The 21,013-nt window shown below is 39.5% G+C and overlaps 1 protein-coding gene across 1 annotated transcript in view; it reads left to right on the top strand.

Moving 5' to 3' along the window:
• LANCL2 (LanC like glutathione S-transferase 2) overlaps positions 1-21,013 on the top strand; it is a 65,029-nt gene that overhangs the window by 24,442 nt on the left and 19,574 nt on the right. The window contains exons 3-6 of the mRNA XM_007187665.2: positions 12,183-12,390; positions 13,266-13,413; positions 14,758-14,904; positions 18,178-18,360. Coding sequence (XP_007187727.2) covers positions 12,183-12,390; positions 13,266-13,413; positions 14,758-14,904; positions 18,178-18,360 — 686 coding nt within the window. The remainder of the gene's footprint in view (positions 1-12,182; positions 12,391-13,265; positions 13,414-14,757; positions 14,905-18,177; positions 18,361-21,013) is intronic.

Genomic DNA, 21,013 nt, shown 5'->3' with positions numbered 1-21,013 from the left:
GGAACTAATAAACAGTTATAGCAGGGTTGCAGGATATGAGGTAAATATACAAAAGTCAATTGCTTTATTATATACCAGCAATGAATAAGTGAAATTTGAAGTAGAAAACACAATACTGTTTACATTAGCATCCCCCCAAAATACTTAGGTATAAGTCTAACAAGATATATACAAAATCTATCTGAGGTAAACTACAAAACTCTTATGAAAGATATCAAAGGGGAACTAAAGAGAGATATTCCATATTCTTGGATAGGAAGACTCAGTATTGTCAAGATGTCAATTCTTCCCAACTTGATCTATAGATTCAATGCAGTGCCAATCAAAATTCCAGCAGGTTATTTTGTGGATATCAATAAACTGATTCTAAAGTTTGTATGGAGAAGAAAGAGACCCAGAATATCCCACTCAATATTGAAGGAAAAGAACAAAGTTGGAGACATGACACTATCTGACTTTAAGACTTACAAGACTATAAGACTTATAAGCTACAATAACCAAACCAGTGTAGTACTGGTGAAAGAATAGAACAGAATAGAGAGCCCAGATATAGACCCACATAAATATAGCTACTGATCTTTGACAAAGGAGCAAAGGCAATGCAGTGTAGTGAAGATGGTCATTTCAACAAATGGTCCTGGAACAACTGGGCATCCACATGCAACAAATGAATCTAGATACCTTTCAAAAGAATTAGCTCAAAATGGATCATAGACCTAAACATAAAATTCAAGACTATAAAAGTCCTAGAAGATAAAACAGGAAACACAGGTGGCCTTTGGTATGGCACTGACTTTTTAGATACAACACCAAAGATGTGATCTGTGAAAGAAATGCAAGCATACCTCGGGGATATTGTGGGTTCAGTTCCAGACTACCACAATAAAGCGAGTATCGCAATAAAGTGAGTCATATGAATTTTTTGGTTTCTCAGTGCATATAAAAGTTATGTTTACAGTACATTGTGCAATAGTATCATGTCCAAAAAGAACAATGTACATATGTTAATTTAAAAATATTGCTAAAAAATGCTAACCATCATCTAAGCATTCAGTGAGTCAGTCTTTTTTGCTGGTTGAGGGTTTGAAATATTGTGAGAATTGCCAAAATGTGTCACACAGACATAAAGTGAGCAAATCCTATTGGAAAAATGACTCTGACAGACTTGCTCACTTCATAGTTGCCACAAAACTACAATTTGCAAAAAACACAACATCTGGGAAGTGCAATAAAGTGAAGCACAGTGAAATGAGGTATCCCTATAAATGATAATCTGGGCTTTTTTAAAATTAAAAACTACCTGCGAAAGAGAATGAGACAAGCCACTGACAAGGAAAAAATAATTGCAAAAGATATATCTGATAATGGACTTTTACCCAGCATAAACAAAGAACTCTTAAAGCTCAACAATAAGAAATGAACAACCTTATTACAGAATAGGCAAAAAGAATGAGCAGACACCTCACCAGAAAAGATATACAGATGGCAAGTAAGTGTATAAGAAGATGTTCAACGTCTTATGTCATTACAGAATTGCCAAAATTCAAAACACTGACAGTACCAAATGCTGGTGACAACGTGGAACAACCAGAACTCTCATTTACCGCTGGTGGAAATGCAAAATAGACACACTGGAAGACAGTTCAGAAGTTTTTAACACAACTAAACGTACCCTTACCATATGTGCCAGCAATTGTGCTCTTGTTTACCCAAATGAACTGAAAACTTAGGCCCACCAAAAAACCTGCACATGAATGTTTATAGCAACTGTATTCATAATTGCCAGAAGTTTGAAGTAACCAAGATGTCCTTCAATGGGTGAGTGAATAAATAAATGGTGCATCCAAACAAGGAAACACTATACAGACTTAAAAGGAAGTGTGCCACAAAAAGACATGGAGGAAACGTAAATGTATATTTCTGGGCTTCCCTGGTGGCGCAATGGTTGAGAATCCGCCTGCCAGTGCAGGGGACATGGGTTTGAGCCCTGGTCCGGGAAGATCCCACATGCCGCGGAGCAACTAAGCCCATGCGCCACAACTACTGACCCTGTGCTCTAGAGCCCACGAGCCACAACTACTGAGACTGCATGCCACAACTAATGAAGCCCGCGTGCCTAGAGCCCGTGCTTCACAACAAGAGAAGCCACTGCAATGAGAAGCCCGCGCACCACAACAAAGAGTAGCCCCCACTCGCGGCAACTAGAGAAAGCCCACGCACAGCAACGAAGACCCAATGCAGCCAAAAAGTTAATTAATTAAAAATTTAAATTGTATATTTCTAATTGAAAGAAGACATTCTGTAAAGGCTACATACTATGTGATTCCAACTATATGATATTCTGGAGAATGTATAACTGTGAAGACAATAAAAATGGTTAGTGGTTTCAGTGAGCTAGAGGGTGAAGGACAGATGAATAGGTAGAGCACAGAGGATATTCAGGACAGTGAAACTGCTCTGGATCATTGTACAGTAGTGGATACATCTCATTATACATTTGTCCAGACCCACAGAATGTACAACACCAAGAGTGTACCGTAATAAAAACTATGGGCTTTTGGTGAAAATGATGTGTCAGTGTCAAGTCATCAATTGTAATAAATGTACCACTGTGGTGTGGGGATGTCAGTAGTTGAGGAGGAGGTATATGACAGAAATATCAGCAGGGAGAAAATCACATTGGTATCAAACCTCTAAGTGGCCACATTCAGAAGTTCACCAGCAGGGGGCTTCCCTGGTGGTCCAGTGGTTAAGTATCCATGCTCCCAATACAGGGGGCCTGGGTTCGATCCCTAGTCAGGGAACTAGGTCCTGCATGCCACAACTAAGATCCCATGTGCTGCAGCTAAGACCCGGCACAGCCAAATAAATAAATAGATATTTTTTAAAAAAGAAGTTCACCAGCATCCTACAAGATATTCAAGGAATGAAAATATGAAGATAAGATGTTAAATCCAGCTAGGTTACTGCCCTCCAGGCATATGAAATATAACAAAAGGTATAACAGGAACCTAGGAAATATTTTTATCAAGAGCATTCCAGAGCACTCTACTGGTATAGTAGTTGACAAACAGTGGCTCATGGGCCAAATCTGGGATACAGCCTGTTTGTTCACAGGCCTTGAACCAAGAAGGGTTTTTATTTATATTCTTAAGAATTTTGAAATAAAAGAAAACCCAACAGAGACTAAACGTGGCCCTTGAAGCCTAACCTAAAGTTTATTATCTGGCCTTTTATGGAAAAAAAATTTGCTGATTCCTGTATTAGAGGACTAGCCAAGATATAATTGAGGAAATGGGCATAATTTTATAGTGACATTAATTAGGAACAGAAGTTTGCAGATAGGGGAAGAAAGGCACAAAAACATAAATGAAATCTGGAAGCCTTAAAACAGAGGAAATTTTAGGGACTTCCCTGGTGGTCCAGTGGTTAAGAATCCGCCTTACAATGCAAGGGACACGGGTTCAATCCCAGGTTGGGGAACTAAGATCCCACGTGTCGCAGGGTAACTAAGCCCATGTGCCGCAACTCCTGAGCCCGTGTGCTCTAGAGCTCGTGCACCACAGCTAGAGAGCTCACACACCACAACTGCTGAGCCTGCACACTCTGGAGCCCGCATGCCTCAAGTAGAGAGCCCGCGTGCTGCAACCGCTGAGCCCACGTGCTCTAGAGCCCTAGTGTTACAACTTAGAAGCCCGCGCACCACAACGAAAGTTTCCGCATGCCACAATGAAGATCCCACACGCTGCAACTAAGACCCGACGCAGCCAAATAAATAAATAAATAGAGGAAATTTTAGAAATCACATGATTATTTTTCACTCTACAAAAATTTATTTCACAATGTAACTGAAATGGATAATTCTCTGTGAATACATAATCTACCAAACCTGACCCTAGAAGAGATAGGACATGTAAACAGACAAAATTCCAAATAAAAATTTGAGAATGTTGTCAAATATCTACCCAAAAATTTCACTGGGAAATTTTACCAAACCTTTACTAAAGGACAGGAAATCCTTAGGAGTGACAACAGTAAAATGGTGGAATAGGAGTTTTCTACTGTCTTCCTCCCCAAAGAACAGTGATTTTGATAATTATACACAGATGAGAGTACCTTTCTGGGACCCAAGAGTCCAGTGGAGGAGTTACACAATACCATTGGGCGGGGGGGGAACACAAAACAAAAACTGAGATTGGACACATTGAAAAGGGTAAGAGGAAAATTTTCACTTCACCTGTGTCACCCCATCCCCAAGGTGGCACAGCTTAGTGCCAAGAGAGACACATTCAGCCTGTGATTTCTCCTACAGGGGAAAGTGAGAACATGTGAGTGAGTGCTCGGCTTCCCCAGCTATGTGGGAAAGCTACAGAGGATACCCACTTCTTTCTCATCCCTTTCAGAATACAGAGGAGATCTGCATGACCAAGGGGCAAGGAAAGGCTGAGAGCATAGCAACCAGGGCTCAGAATTCAACAAGGGATGCAGGTCCACTAGCCACTTTGCAGACTCCATCAGGAAGCCTGCCTGTGAGCCACTGGAGACACCTCACCAGTGGATCCCCCGGTTAGCCCATGGTTACCTCCAACGTTCTGCATTCCTCACCCACACACTGACCCACCCCATAACTGTGTGTGCCCTTGAGGGCAGTGTGTGAAAACCTTAGTGGACAGTTAGTGAGCATGGGCAGAAAGCTGGCCCAACCCTGCAGAATTGGGAGAAGGCATAGACACTTGAGCATCCCTCACTGCCCTAGGGAAAGCAAACAGGAGACTGTCAGCACTCAGCCTGGCTTTGTGGAATGAGGAGAAGGCATACAGTCTTAAGAATTCTCCCCTAACAGGGAACAAAAAGTGTGGAGCAGGCATATCCATAGAGAAGGCCTGAGAAAGCCTGAGAATCCGTAGTAAGGCTGACAGAAGACATTTCATTCCTGAAGGCTGTCAGTAAAGACTGAAGGAGGTGACTGCATCTTCAAATTCTAAGACAGCAACACAAGACTTCAAGGAAAATGAAAGATCAAGGAAATATAACAGCACTAATAATTTATAATTTTATATTAAAATAATTTGCCAGTAACCACCTCCAAAGAAATGGAGGTTTATGGTGTGCCTGATAAAGAATTCAAATTAGAGGACTTCCCTGGTGGTCCATTGGTTAAGAATCCACCTTCCAATGCAGGGGACATATTAATGAAATCAGGAAAACCATACATAAATGAAACAAGTTTAAGAGAGAGAACCAAAAATGAAGTGTAGAGCTGAAGAATATAAATGAATGACATGAAAAGTGCAATAGAGGGCAGCAGCAGCAGCAGAATGAATCAACAAGAAAAAAAATCTGTGAACTTGAAGGCAGGTCGTTTGTAATTAACCAGTCAGAGCAGAAAAAACTAAAAAGAATGAATAAAAGTAAAGAAAGCCTACATGAATTAAGGGACATTATCAGGTAAAGCAATTAATGCATTATAGGAGTCACAGAAGGAAAAACAGGGAGAAAGGGGCAAAAAGTTTATTTAAAGAAATAATGGCTGACAGTTTTCCAAATCTGGGGAGAGTTCATGATGTCCATAATTTCCCATACAGATTCATCCCAAAGAGGACTTTACTGAGATACGTTATAATAAAACTGTCTAAAACCAAAGACAGAATTTCCAAAGCAGGAAACAAAAATCTACTTACATACAAAGGAACCCCAAGAAAGCTATCAGAAGATTTCTCAGCAGAAACTTTACAGGCGAGGAGAAAGTGGGTTGATGTATTCTAGGTACTTAAAGAAAAAAAAATGCCAACCAAAAATACTATACCTGGCACGCTGTCCTTCAGAAATGAAGGAGAAATACTTTCACAAGCAAACAGAAGCTGAGGGAGTTCATCACAACTAAACCTGGCTTACAAGAAATGTTGAAATGAGCTCTTCAACCTGAAACAAAAGGATGCCAATTAGTAACATGAAAATATAAAACGTACTGTTATAAGCAAGTGTGTAGTCAAATCCAAATACTATAGTAATGTAATATGGTCATGTAGTACTTAATTTTACTACAAAGGATTTAACAGAAGTATTAAAATTAACTATAGCTACAATAATTTTTTACTGGGTATACAACATAAAATATGTAAATTTGTGATGTCAGAAACATAAGATGTTGGAGGGGAGGAGAGTTTTTGTACTAGCTTAAAATAGAACGTTGTAAGATTTTTTATGTAAATCTCATAGTAACTACAAAGCAAAAACCTGTAGTAGATACACAAGCAATTGTTAAAAAAAAGGGAATTGAAGCATACCAATAGAGAAGATCATCAAATCGCAAGGGAAGACAGCTAGAGAGCAAGAAAGGAACTACGGAATAGACAGAACAATAATAAGATAGCATTAGTAAGTCCTTACATTATCAGTAAGTACTTTAAATCTAAATGGCTTAAATTCTCAAATCAAAGACAGAGTGGTTGAATGGATAAGAAAAACTATATGCTGCTTACAAGAGACTCATGTCAGCTTTATGAACATAGGCTGAAAGTGAAGAGATGGGAAATGATATTCCATGCAACTAGAAACCAAAATAGAGCAGGAGTACTTATGTCAGAACAAATAGACTTTAATTTCAAAAACTTTAACAAGAAGCAAAGAAGGTCATTATATAATGATAAAGGGGTCAGTTCATCAAGAGGATATAACTGTTGTAAATATATATGCACCTAAAAATATAGCGAATACTAACAGTTCTGAAGGGGAAAATATACAGCAATGCAACAATAATAGGGGACTTCAAGATCCCTCTTCCAACATCGGACAGGTCATCTGCATTATCAATAGGAAACATTAGAGTTGAGCTATGCGTTAGACCAAATGGATCTAACAGACATATACAGAATATTGCATTCAGTAGCAGCAGAACACATTCTTCTCAAGTGCATACAGAACGTTCCTCAAGACGATCATGTGTTACAACTCAGAACAAGTCTCAACGAATTTAAGAAGATAGAAGTTATATCAAGTATCTTTTCCATCCACAATGGTAAGAAACTAGAAATCAGTAATAGTAGGAAAACTGGAAAATTCATAACTATGTGGATATTAAACAAAAAGCTCCTGAACAACCAGTGGGTCAAAGAATAATCAAAGGAGTAGCAAAAAATATCTTGAAACAAATGAAGATGGGAGCACAACATATTAAAACTTAACAGGATGTAGCAGAAGCAGTTCTAAGAGGGAAGTACCTTGCAGTAAACAACTACATTAAGAGAAAAGAAAGGAAAAAAAAAAAAAAGAGAGAAAAGAAAGGTCTCAAATAAAGAACCTAACTTTACACCTCAAGGAACTAGAAAAACAAGAACAAACTAAACCCAAAGATAGCAGAAAGGAGATAAGAAAGATCAGAGCAGAAATAAGTAAAATAGAAACCAGAAAACAGTGGAAAAGATCAGTGAAACTAAGAGTTGGTTTTTGAGTAAATAAACAAAATAGGCAATTTACCAAGCCTAGCTGAGAAAACAAGAGAGAAGATCCAAGTAAATAAAATCTGAAGTAAAAGAGAAGACATTATACTTGATACCCCAGAAATACGAAGGATCATAAAACACTGCTATGAACAATTACAAGCCAACAAATTGGATAGCCCAGAAGAAATGGATCAGCTCCTAGAAACATACAGCCTACCAAAACCAAATCATGAAGAAATAGAAAATCTAAACAGACCAATAATGAGTAAAGAGATGGAATCAGTAACCAAAAACCTCCCAACAAAAGCCTAGGACCTGATGATTTTACTGGTGAATTCTGTCAGACATTTAAAGAATTAATACCAGTCCCTCTCATACTGTTCCAAAAAAGCTGAAGGAAAGAAGAAAACTAAAGGTCAGTATCTCTGATGAACCACAGATACAAAAATCCTCAACAAAATACTAACAAACACAATTCAAGACCACATTAAAAGAATATGCATGATCAATGGGTTTTATCCCAGGGATGCTAGGATGTTTCAACATACACAAGTCAATAAATATGATACACAACATTAACAGAATGGAGGATAAAAATCATGATCATCTCAATAGATGCAGAAAAAGCATTTGATAATACTCAACATACTTTCATAATAACAGCTATCAAATTTGGTACAGAAAGAATGTACCTCAACATCATAAAGGCAATATATGATAAGCCCACAGCTATCGTCATACTCAAGGATACTCATACTCAGCTAACAATACTCAGTGCTTTCTCTAAGATCTAGAACAAGACAAGGACGCTCAATCTTGCCACTTCCATTTAACATAGTACTGAAAATTCTAGGGGGGAGCAATTAAGGCCTGCCCAAAAATAAATAAATAAATAAATAAAAGGCATCCAAATCAGAAGAAGTAAAATTGCTTCTGCTTGCAGATGACATAACCTTATATGTAAAGAACCCTGAAGATCCACCAAAAAAATTTGTTGGAACTGATAAATTTAGCAAAGTTGCAGTATATAAAATCAATATAGAAAAATCAGTTTTTTCTATACATTAACAACAAACTATTGAAGAAAGAAAGTAAGAAAACAATTCTGTTTACAATAGCATGAAAGAAAAATACTTAGGAATAAATTTAATCAAAGAGGTAAAAGACCTGTACACTGAAAATTATAAGTCATTGATGAAAGGAATTGAAGCAGCTGCAGATAAATGGAAAAATATTCTTTGTTCATGGATTGGAAGCATTAATGTTGTTAAGATATCCATACTACCCAAAGTGATCTATAGATTTAATACAGTCTTTATCAAAATTCTAATGGTATTTTTCAGAGAAATTGAAAATCAGTCCTACAATTCATATAGAATTACAAAAGACTGAGAATAGCCAAAGCAATCTTGAGAAAGAAGAACAAAGCTGGTGGCATCACACTTCCTGATTTTAAAGTATATTACAAAGGTATAGTAATCAAAGCAATATGTCACTGGCATAAAAACAGACACAGAGACCAATGGAGCAGAATAGAGAGCCCAGGAGTAAATCCATGCATAAATGGTTCATTAATTCTTGACAAAGCAACCAAGAACACACAGTGGGGAAAATTGCCTCTTCAATAAATGGTGAAAACTGGATTGCCACGTGCAAAAGAATCAAACTGGATCCCTATCTTACACTGCTCTCAAAAATTAACTCAAAATGGATTAAAGACTTAAATATGTAAGGCCTGAAACCGTAAAACTCCTAGAAGAAAACAAAGGAAAAGCTCCTTGGGTCTTCGCAGTGACTTTTTGGATATGACACCAACAGCACAGGCAATAAAATAAAAAATAAGCAAGCGGGCGTAGGTCAAGCTAAAAAGTTTCTGCACTGCAAGGGAAACAATTGAAATGAAAAGGCAACTTTATAGAACAGGAGAAAATATTTGCAAGCCATATATCTGCTAAGAGGTTAGTATCCAAAGTATATTGGGAACTTATATAACTCAATAGCAAAAAATAAATAATTAAAATATGGGCAAAGGACCTGAGTGGACATTTTTCCAAAGAAGACATATATATGGCTGGGACATATGAAAAAGTGTTCAACATCACTAGTTATCAGCAAAGTGCAAATCAAAACCACAGATATCACCTCACACCTATTAGGAAGGCTTTTATCAACAAGACAAGAGAGAACAAGTGTTGGTGAGGGTGTGGAGAAGAGGGGACCCTAATACATGGTGGGAACATAAGTTGGTGCAACCACTATGGAAAACAGTATGGAGGTTCCTCAAAAAATTAAAAATAGAACCATATGATCCAGCAGTCTCACCTCTGGGGAAGTCAGTATCTCAAAGAGATATCTGCACCCCCATGTTTATAGCAGCATTATTAACAATAGCCAAGATATGGGAGCAACCTTAATATCCATCCATCCTTGAATGGATAAAGAAGTTGTGATTGACCGATCGATCTCTCTAACTATATCTAATGGAATGTTATGCTGTCTATGAATGGAATGTTCAGCCACAAGAAAAAATGAAATCCTGTCATTTGTGACAATATGGATGGTCCTAGGGGATATTATGCTAAGTGAAAAGCCTGACAGAGAAGGACACAAACTGTATGATCTCACATACATATTAATTCTAAAACAAACAAACAAAATGTCAAACTCATGGAAACAATAGAATGGTGATTACCAGGGCTTGTGTGGTAGGGGAAATGGGGAAATGGTGGTCAAAGGGCATAAGCCTTCAGTTATAAGATATACCAGTTCTATAGATCTAATGTACAACCTGGGACTATATTGTATACTCGTAATTTGTATACTTGTAATCTGCTAAGAGAGTAGATTTTAAGCATTTTCATACATACACACACTGTATTGTATACTTGTATACTTGTTATCTGCTAAGAGAGTAGATCTTAAGGATTCTCATACACACACACACACACACACACTGATAACTGTGTGTGATGATGGATGTGTTAACCTGATTGTGGTAATATTTCCACATTGTATGAAATCATCCTGTTGTACACTTTAATATATACAGTTTTATTTGTCAATTATACCTCAATAAAACTGGGGAAAAAGAAACAATAAACTAATAAAAAGAGACATTTTTTTTTTAAAGAACAGGAAATCTCAGTGCTCCTCTTACAGTGTTTCAGAGAATAGGAAAATAAGGAATACGTCCCATTGTTTTATGAAGCAAGGTTAATACTGGTACTGAAACTGATATAAAGATCTACCAAAAAGAAAAAAAGAAAAAACATAGCTCAGTCTCACTAATTATTAATTTTGATAGTTATGGTGCTGTTTTGGCTTGTAAGAAAAAGGTTCATATATTTTAGATTTTCATACTGAAGTATTCAGGGGCAGAATGTCATGATGACTTTTTTTTTAATACTTTACCCATCATCATTTACTTTAAAATACTTAAGCTTTGAATGTATATAACCATAGGTTTTTAGGTTCACAGGTTGACCAGATCATCATCCTATTTTTAGGGGTTTCTGAGTCAATCATGAAGTACTTGTAAACCTTTTATAGTGATTATTATGTTTGAAATTTGTAGGTATTTAACTTCTAACTTGTTTTCTATATGTTTATCATTTCAATTTTTTGAATACGGAAGACACTCAAGGAGATCATAAGCAATTCATATGGAGGGATTTTTTTTCAGGGCTTACAAATGTGCTACTTTTATATCTGTTTGACTCAATGTCTTTAAAAAAATGGATAATGACAAAAGAAGGACTTCTCAAAAAGTATATGTAGGTGTTAAGAATTAATCTGAAAGGCAAGTAGGATACCTTGAATAGGAGAATTAAAGAAGAAGCTACCTATTTAGAGAAATTTGAAAAGCAAAATGAAAAATAATAAAAGTGAGAGTAGGCTATCAGACAAAGAATATTAGAGAACCTCCATTCAAACATTAATAGATTTTTTTTTGGCCTTTTCACCATCATATCATTTCTTTAAATATTTTTCCCTACAGTATACTTTATTAGGTATATATTTATACAGATTCCTTTATTACTTATCTGCCACATTGACTTCTTGAGCCCAGGAATAATAGCATGCTTCTTTCAGAAGTCATATAGATCATCCTCCATAGATTTTCAGAAAAAGACCCCTCTCTGGTTCCCTTGAGTAACCAGATGTGTTCTTTCATCTAAAATACGAAGTTTGAGTAGATGATAAGCTATGTCTTCTGAATTCACTACCTTACTCTGCATCATGTGGCTGTTCTGTAAACGGTTGGTTGGTCACTAAAGAAACTTGAAAAATTGTGAGAAATAGATAAATTAGAAGGAAGATGGTATAAAACTCAGAAAAGCAATCATGTAATTTGGCATAAGATAGGAGGACATTATTATATGAGAAGTAAGAAGAAAAGGATCCAGATTAGCTTATAATACAAAGGAGAATAAGTACAACCTGGAAACGAATGAAAATTAAAGGGGAATGAGTGGGAAGTCTTGTATTTCCCTTATCTAGGAGGTGGTGAATCATTGTGTCAGAACAGTTAGCAACATTTTAACTTGTTTGCAATTTTTTCTACACTGGGTTCTTTTTTTTCCCCCATTTTTAAGAAACATATGTAATTTGTTTGATGTTACTCCTTCAGAAACATAGGCTTTATGTAGGTTTTTCATGTAATCATGTAGTAATGTCCCGACAGTAAAAAGGAAAGACGATAATGCTTTTGTTTTGTGGGGGGGGTGGTGATTATTCCAGGCATAGCCCTCTTGTATCTGCAGTTGTACCGGGTCACATGTGACCAGACCTATCTGCTCAGATCCCTGGATTACGTAAAGAGAACACTTCGGAATCTGAATGGCCGGAGGGTCACTTTCCTCTGTGGAGATGCTGGGCCCTTGGCCGTCGGAGCTGTGGTATATCATAAACTCAAAAGTGATTGCGAGTCCCAGGAATGCATCACAAAGTGAGTTTTTACAACTGGAAGTATTTTCTCCAAATTCTCAGTCTTGATGTAGAAAGAAACTCAAAAAACGAAAAAGAATTTTTCTTTTAATTCACCTGCTCTTGCAGACAGTTCTCTCCAAGAAGCGAAGAGTTTGTATTTTAATCTTGAGCATAATGGTGGGATTGTATGCTACCTTTCTATCCAAGCATGCATTTGCCTTAATTTGAGGGAGGAATAGACATGTTTTTTCCTAAATAATTTTTGGTTGCCTTCAATGCATGAAAATTACCTTATATGCCTTAGATTCTCTATAATAACTCAGTTATTCTTAGGTTCAATTGTTAGGAAACAATTAGAGAATGTAAGCTTTTATTGTACCTATTGGTTTATATTCTCTTTTGAAGCAGCAGAAATCAGAGCTCACAGCCATGGTCTGGTGGAGTGTCTGGCAGGTGCTGGTCAGTTAATGTTTGTTAAAGTTGGGGTGACTCAAGCTAATTTTCAGGCATTGGCTACATTTTAGTAACATTTTTGTTAAAATTTGAAATCACTTTCTTGTAATTCTGGATTACAAAATTGGGTATCTTCTCGTATATGGTTTAGAGTATCTTCTCTTATATGCATATATCCTATACATTTTAGATATAAATGTAGAACTTTTGAACAGCAAGGTGTTTTATCATTCATGTTGATATCTGAGAGAGAAGTTTTTGTTTGGTTTTGTAGTGGGGAAGTTTTCGTTGTTTTCCCTCTTTTTTGGTATTTTTAAAAATTAGTTTTAAATTAAAAATAGTAACAGATGGTTCCTAAAGTGACAGGGTTACTTGCAGTTTCAGGAAGAGATACTTTAGACATTCTCTCTCTGGGAAAGCAGGATGTTTCTTGTTGGGTAGACTTTTGCAGCTCCAGAGAGCCATCGTCTGCCGAGATTCAGACCTTCCCGACGAGCTGCTTCAGGGCCGGGCAGGCTATCTGTACGCCTTACTCTACGTGAGCACGGAGATGGGGCCGGGCGCCGTGTGTGGGTCAGCTGTCAAAGAGGTACGGTGGGGTCCCGCCCCGGGGCGTCCTCTCCTGTCTGCCACGCAGCCTGTCTGCTAGCAGAGACTTGTAGTAGTGGCTGGACTCTGCTTCTGGGTGGGAGTAACTTCCCAAGGCCACTCATAAAATTAATAAATTGCTCCTTTTTTCTCTTCCAGGGATGTTTTTTAAAAAACTTTGGGTCTGTATTAATTTAGCTGTCTTTACTAGAATCAAACAGCAGCGTCAAGAAGATAGAATGTTTATTTCTCTTTCAGGAGGTATCAGAACTGGTAGGCACACCAGGCGAATAGGGCTAGGCACCAGCTTCTGTCTTGTTCTGCCTTATCCTAGGGCCGTGCCCTCACCTGCACGACCAGAGCTCGCTGAGCACCCCCAGCCCAGGGGGCGGTGAGGAAGTGGGAGAGGAGCAGCTTCCTTTTCAAGCCTGAGAACTAGAAGTTGCCCACCTCACTTCTGCTCCCATCCCACTTCCAGAACTCAGTCAGATGACCGTGTCCAGCTGTTTGTATTTCTGAGGCCAGATGCCTCGCTAAAACTTGGGGCACTGTTACCAAAAGTGTGAGGGGAGAGAGGATATGAGGAAACAATTACTGTCTTTGCCGCATAGTCATTCTAAAATCCTGCAACAGACCCCACTTCCTTAGCCTTTCATAAATAAAGCCAGTTCCTCCAGCCTTGGAAGATGTACAGTTATCCTTTAGTACCTGTTGGGGATTGGTTCCAGGACCCCCCTTGGATACTAGAATGCCGGGATGCTGAAGTCCCTTATATAAAGTGGTGTAGTATTTGCATATAAATTGTGCATATCCTCCCATGTACTTTAAATCATCTCTAGATTACTTATAATACCTAACACCATGTAAATGCTATGTAAAAAGTTTCCCATGTGCAGCAAATTCAAGCTTTGCTTCTTGGAACTTTCTGGAATGTTTTTTTACCAATATTTTTGATCTGAGGTTGGTGAATCCATGGGTGTGAAACCCGCAGCAAATATGGAGGGCTGACTGTACTTGCCAGTGTTCTGGGGAAAACATTGAAGCTACAAAGCAACTAAGTAGTCTAGGATAGTTTTTATCGGAAGTTTTTCTAGGTTCTAGTAAACTGTTCATGCAAAGACCTTTTGATCTCTTGGTTCTACTTCTTAATATCTTTTTCTACTCTGAGATTGTCTTCTGGTTTCTCTCTCTTTATAAAATAAAGATAACAGTGTTGGCTACTAACTGCTTAAAGATTTTTAGAATAAGTAATCTATCTATATAAAGACATGTTGTTATTGTTAGTTAGACTAAAACAGATTACATGTAAGTTTTTTAGACTTATGCTGTCTCATTACGTCTGTAGGTAGTGGATGCTATTATTGAATCGGGCAAGGCTTTGTCAAGGGAAGAAAAGAAGGCCGAGCGCTGCCCCCTGTTGTATCAGTGGCACAGGAAGCAGTATGTTGGAGCAGCCCATGGCATGGCCGGAATCTACTACATGTTAATGCAGGTGAGTGATACCCTGAACTACTAGTGCAGTGACCGCGTTATAAAATACTAGATCAAATCGGCAATGGGTACTGAAATTTTACTACAAACCAAGCAGGCTGAAAGGAAATAAGGATCCTCCTTTGAATCATGGATCCCCAAGCAGTGACCTGCTGAGAGCACGTTCTGTGTGCAGCTTCGTGTTGGATGAGGTGTCTGCAGCCCACACTTTATTTCTGTCCATGTCCTCCTGCTCTTTTAATAGGGGGAAACCTTCGGGGAGCAGAAAGGGCTTCCAGAATGCAGACTAGAGCAGAGACTTTTTCACATTCAGATACCCCCAACTTATTATCAGTTGTGTTCAAAATTTTTTTAACTAGTTTATTGCTGTGGTTATGATTTTGTCTCTGAACCATCCCTGACATCTACTGAATTAAGTACTGACTCTTGCGTCAGGCAGTCAAAGACCTCACCGCAAACATTGCTTCAACCTGCTTCCAGCCGTATGGCCTGTGGGTCCCCCTTCCGCTCTGTATGCAGCCTGCAGGCAGACCTCGGCGACGTTGCGGGTTCAGTTCCAGACTGCTGCAGTAAAGCGAAACATCGCAGTGAAGCAAGACTGTGCTGTAGTCTGTTAAGCGTGCAATAGCATTGTCTTAAAAAAAAAGTGTACATACCTGAAATTAAAAATATTTTGTTGCTAAAAAGCGCTTAACCATCATCTGAGCCTTCAGTGAGTTGTAATCTTTTTGCAATAGTGAGATCAAAGATCACTGATCACAGATCACCATAACAGACATAACAATGAAAAAGTTTGAAATATTGTGAGAATTACCAAAATGTTTCAGAGATACAAAATGAGCGAATGCTATTGGAAAAATGGTACTGTGAGCCTTCAATTTTTAAAAACCGCAAATGCAGCACAGTAAAGCAAAGAACAGTAAAACAAGGTCTGGCTGTGCCTTTTGTTTGTTTGTTTTTTCCCCCAATTAAGCCTTTATTTATTCTACTACACCCATAACAGAGTATTTTATAAAGTTATTCAAAATTACAACGCTAGTAAGTCAAGGAGCATGGATTAGAATTTAGATCTTTTTAATTAAAAACCCATATATTGGGCTTCCCTGGTGGCGCAGTGGTTGGGAGTCTGCCTGCCAGTGCAGGGGACACGGGTTCGGGCCCTGGTCTGGGAGGATCCCACGTGCCGCGGAGCGGCTGGGCCCGTGAGCCACAATTACTGAGCCTGCGCGTCTGGAGCCTGTGCTCCGCAACAGGAGAGGCCACGATGGTGAGAGGCCCGCGCACCGCGATGAGGAGTGGTCCCCACTTGCCGCAACTGGGGAGAGCCCTCGCGCAGAAACGAAGACTCAACACAGTCATAAATAAATAAATAAATAAATAAAAGATCGTGAATTTCTTAAAAAAAAAAAACCCCATATATTCCTTTTTTACATTTTCACTTACAAATTCCTCTTTTATTTTTACCTTTTGTGTCATGCTGCTCCTCACTGAAGGGAAATAGGAGATTCCTATCTGCACAGGACTAGAGCTCCCTTCTCTGGTGATTAGTAGGGGTCTTTGGTTATCATTGTAGAAAGTAAAACACGTATGCATTCCAATTTGTGAATTTAGGTGCAGACATGTTTCCAAAATAATCAATTCCATGTCTCATTTTAAAATGGCAGTGTTGTTCTAGACAGTTGGTAGATTGTCCATTTTTCTCTATTTTCCCAGAAAAAGGTTTTAACAGTGGCTTTTAAACCCTTTTTTAAAAGTGATCATACCCTTAAGGGAAACATAATCATATGAGAATCACGCCAATAAAAAATAATGTAGATTTAGGTGTTTAGTAAAGTTTGCTAGATGCTGGGGGGTTCCTTGAGAGAATCACAAATCATAAAATTTACGACTCATCTGCTTTTAAAGTGAAGAACATGGAAACACTCTTTCGTGAGGATCCTACTTAGAAATTGGCGTCAGCGTTCTCCTCCTGGTTGGTAGCAGCGGTGTGCCGGAGCCGGTGTCGCGAGGCCGGCTGCACACACCGCTCCCCGGCGGGGCCGGCCTAGCCGTGCAGGGGCTCCACGTGCGCTTTCATCTGGACAGCTGTCACAACGACATACACAACAACTTGCAAAATGTCACTTAAAGGGAACGCCACTCTCACGATGAAGAATAAAGCGCAGTTCTCCTCTGGAGAATCATTTCAGAACCTCAAGGAAAACAGAAAACAGACACCCAGCTTCTCTGGTGAGACTCGGGGACTTCTGGAGCCCCGCGCGACACGTGGACTGAGAACGGACGGAGGAACCGAGGAACAGCAGGTGACCTGACGGGACAGGGGTGCCCGCACAAGGTGCCGGAGGAGGCGGATGCCAGCCAGAAGCAAGCCAGGTGTCCTGCAGGGCCCTGCACTCGGGAGCTTACGGCGCCACCGGTGGCGGTGCCAGGCGTGTGTTCCGGTGGGGAGTGAGGTCTGGGCTGCAGGGGAGCCTCTTTGGACATCCTTGTGCAGCCCAGCTGGACCTGTGCCGTGAGATCACCGTGCAGGGCGAGGTGCCAGCAGGGAACGGTACGTGGTCTGCAGCAGTCAGACCCGTTCTTCTGACGCCAGAAAGCCAGGTGGAGAGGAGAGTTGAAGTGGAGCGCAGACCTGAAAGCGGGGCTTGGTGACTGTCCGCACGGACAGCGGGAGACCTCCCTGCTGCCACGGCCGGCCCCGCACCAGCACCTTTCCCCGCCCCAGCTGGCAGCACGGCCACCACCTCACCTGCGGGAGTGAAGTCTCTCTTTCGGAGAAACAGCTCAGATAAAAGATTTGTAGGTATAGGCATATGGAAGTCCCCACTGAAAAAGGTAGCTAGCTGTCTGTGGTGGTTAATTGTATGTGTTCACTTCGCTGGGCTACGTTGCCCAGATATTTGGTCAGACATCATTCTGGGTGTGTCTGTGAGGGAGTTTGGGTGATGTTTACATTTAACACGTGGACTTGTAGTAAAGCAGTTTGCTCTGCGCTTGTGGGTGGGCCTCATCCAGGCAGACGCCGCCCCTGAGCAAGAGGGAACTCCCCAGCGGATGGCCGGCCGTCAGTTCCGTCCGCAGCATCGCGTCAGCAAGGGTTGATGCAGAGGTCTGCCCAGGCCTTCAGTAACCGGAGAAGCGGATCAATTCTAACTTTATGTGTTCCTCAGTATTCTGGGTAATTGATGCTTAACTGTATTAGCCACAATGCAGAGGTTTAAAAAAAAAAGCTTATGGAAACAAATTAAATGTTTTATTTTTGTTTGTTTAAAAGCCGGCAGCAAAAGTGGACCAAGAAACCTTGACAGAAATGGTGAAACCTAGTATTGACTATACGCGCCACAAAAGATTCCGATCTGGGAATTACCCGTCATCCCTAAGCAATGAGACAGACCGACTGGTGCACTGGTGTCACGGGGCCCCCGGTGTCATCCACATGCTCATGCAGGCGTACAAGGTCAGTGCTGCGGGGCGTGTCCTTCGCACCCGAGGTGCACAGACACAGTTTTCACCACCACGTTTTCAGTTTGGTTTTGGTAAGCACATTTGCTTGCAAACTAAAAACCTTTTAGAGTTAATATTTTTACTAGTAAACAGAAAGTCTTTTTATTTCACTGTTCATCACCACTGTAATTAGAGTTGTAAGTATATGTGTGTGTGTTTTAACAGGGATTATATCCATGTGTAAAAGAAAACCTAGATGACATAAGTATGAATATCCAATAGGGCAGGAGGCAGTATTATAACCAAAATGCTTTTTGTTTGACTTCACATCATTTGATTTCCTTTCTTGAATAAGCCTTTATTGCTAGATGATGATGCTGATGATTCAGGAGCTTTTAAATTTGAGTTTTAAATTATTATAACATTATTTACAAAAGATCAATATGGCATTCAAATTTTTACACATATGAGGTATTATTGGAAATTAGGCAGTACCTTTACTGATGAATTGCAGTAGACTCTGTAGATCTATCTGGGCACAATATTAAGAATACTGTTGATTTCTCTCCTGGACTCAGAATTATCATGTGAGTGGAAAGCAAACATTTCTTCTTTTGCAATTTTATTTTTCTTTTAATGCATCTTTGTTTGTAATAGTTGATGTTGGAGATTGTTGCTTATATACCAACGTAAACAAATGTAACCACAATGATTGATTAGTGTTTTGGCGAGGTCTCTTAGTTTTGCAGAAATAGACTTACTGGAGCAGAATTCATATGTCTACCTGAAAATTACAGAAGAACTGGTCCCTGAATCAATTTTATTTTCCTTTTGTGATTAACTATAATTTATTTAGAAAAATTGTGGGGAATTACCTTTCATGATTTAGGCTGATTTCTCAGAACTTTTTAGTCCTACAACAATAACACCAAAAATATTCACATAATATGAAAGTCAGGTACGAACATTCAAGAAAATAACTCAGAAAGTTATGATGTTTGATGAGAGGAAAGCACAACGAAGTATACTTTTTGGAGATCTGAAGACCTTAATGATTCATCTTAACAGTACCTCAGCTTTTAAATTAGAACAGACTTCTGTTCAAATCACTGCCTCCCCTTTTCTAGAGCTTTAGAGGAAATGTAACTTCAGTGACATAGAGATAAGTCTGTAATGTTACAAATATCCAGCCATAGGATCTGAGCACAGTACCGACAGCACAAACAGGAATCCTTTGGTATTCAGAACAGATGTTTGACTGGTAAAAACTGAGAGCTTCTCTTTGTGAAACTCCTTTTCCCTTTTGCTTTAACGAGGATCAGCTATAGAAGTTGGCACTCCTGGTGGCTGGTAGTCTTGGCTTCTGGGGGTCTCCCCACTCCTGCTTTAGCAGCTGAGCTGTGGGCAGTAAGAAGTGGTCAGGAGCCAGGGCTCGCAGTGGGCCCTTGTCCTGGGCAGTTCCATTTCCATTACCCTGCTGACCGTGGCCACCATCTGCCTCCACCACTGCTGGTACCAAGGGAGCAAGCGCCGCAGACCCTGCCAGCGGCAGGGCCACCGCGTCTCAGCCCAGCTCTGCCTGCAGGCTTCCGCTCCAGAGACCACCGGGTGCCCGTCCCCCCCCCCCGCCACTGATTCCAAAACAGAAGCTCCTCTTTTCTAGAAACATGGACAGTAAGATCCCATACTTAGTCACTAAAACTTAATTTTGTCCATGTACTTCAAAATTCCCAAACGTGAGGAAGGGGAGGAATAGCGGAATCTTCTGGGGCAGAAGGTGTCATTGGTAGTTTGAAGAAGCATAGATAATGTAGTTTTACAGTTGGGGGTGAAAATATGTCTTCAGAGTATAAGTTAGTGGAGTATGAAATTTGAACTTGGCCAGGACAGGGGGTGGCACAAAGCTAGAGAGACACAGCTCCAGACTCTGTTTTCTCTCAAGTTATTGTTAACTCAGATTAAGAGGAAGCCATTGTCCATTGAAGCCATCTCTCAAAATGAGGAAATGTTTAAATTTTGTGTAATAACAAGCTTTCAGCAGTTTCCTGTGCTGGCACATAAAGTTGTAAGTTCTTCAGGAGCACTTAGGAAGGCATAAGGTGTTCAAGTATTTTTAAAAAAATATTAATATCTTTCACAAATAAAACTATAATTTGAGTCCAGGTTCACACTAAATTTGTTTTCCCTTCCTATAGATGCTAATCACATTTCACGTAGGGTATATACTCTTCTTGGTATGAACATGTATTATTTGCAGTTATGTAGTATTGTAGATGGTCTTGGAAAAAATGTCAAGATTTTTAACAATATTTCTATGCTGTATTAGGAATTTTGTTACTTGCAAATGATTTCCTAACAATTACATTTGTGGACCTCATAGCTGGACTCCATTTTGATGAATAGTTACGATCAGTTCTTAATTATCTGACAGTAAATTACAGGTTACGGTAACGAATTCTACCACCTTCTAACCACACATTTAGGCCCTAGGGCATTAGCGGTTTGTGTGGACGCAGCCACTAATAAACAAATGCTAGCATTGATCAAATAAAATTATATTTGGAAAAGTAAATGTGTTGCCCAGGAAAGCCAGGTAAGTCATACCAAAGTGATATCAAAGTAATCCTTTGATCCTGGGCTAAATGTGTGAAACAACCATACCTTCC

The sequence above is a fragment of the Balaenoptera acutorostrata genome, chromosome 7, assembly GCF_949987535.1.
Source record: "Balaenoptera acutorostrata chromosome 7, mBalAcu1.1, whole genome shotgun sequence".
NCBI classification, from domain to species: domain Eukaryota; kingdom Metazoa; phylum Chordata; class Mammalia; order Artiodactyla; family Balaenopteridae; genus Balaenoptera; species Balaenoptera acutorostrata.
Note: the sequence above shows the minus strand (reverse complement) of the source record. Positions and strands in the feature narration are given on the sequence as shown.